This window comes from Tarenaya hassleriana, unplaced genomic scaffold (assembly GCF_000463585.1).
Source record: "Tarenaya hassleriana unplaced genomic scaffold, ASM46358v1 Cleome6143, whole genome shotgun sequence".
In the NCBI taxonomy this organism is placed as follows: Eukaryota; Viridiplantae; Streptophyta; class Magnoliopsida; order Brassicales; family Cleomaceae; genus Tarenaya; species Tarenaya hassleriana.
Window position 1 is genome coordinate 1 of NW_010968654.1, and position 436 is coordinate 436.

Below are 436 nucleotides of genomic sequence, written 5' to 3' on the forward strand. Positions count from 1 at the left end.
TATTACTTACTTGACATGTCAAGAGCTACGAGGAGAATGTTCTTTTGCATATTGCCCTTCTTGTCTTCTTCTCCTCCCCCTTCTTCTTCTAATTCCTCATTCACCCATCTCACAATCCTAAACACGTAAAAGAAATCTTTAAACTTTGCTCCAAGAACCATGGCTTAATTATGTCCAAAACAAAAAATGCTATAATATATATATATATATATGTATACCTTTCTCTTATGAAATTAGCATTGGCAAAGCACAATAACGCGGATTTAACGCGAACAATCAACACACCAGGAGTCTTAACCGCCATAGGATACTGATCTGTATCGGCAAATATATCCGTCCCGGGCATCCTCCCGAGAGTCTCGATCCCTGGTCGTATCGATATGAGAATGATCTTTGCAAACGAGATCACAACCTACAAAAAGACAATCAATACCCC

The 436-nt window shown here is 39.0% G+C and overlaps 1 protein-coding gene across 1 annotated transcript; it reads right to left on the reverse strand.

The window, feature by feature from the left end:
• Positions 1-10: 10 nt before the first annotated feature.
• Positions 11-412, reverse strand: LOC109116078 (sulfate transporter 2.1-like; the record flags this gene model as incomplete). Its single annotated transcript, XM_019200870.1, has 2 exons — positions 11-117; positions 219-412. Coding segments are annotated over 2 exons (301 nt in total), but the record flags the coding sequence as incomplete, so codon positions are not given.
• Positions 413-436: the final 24 nt, after the last annotated feature.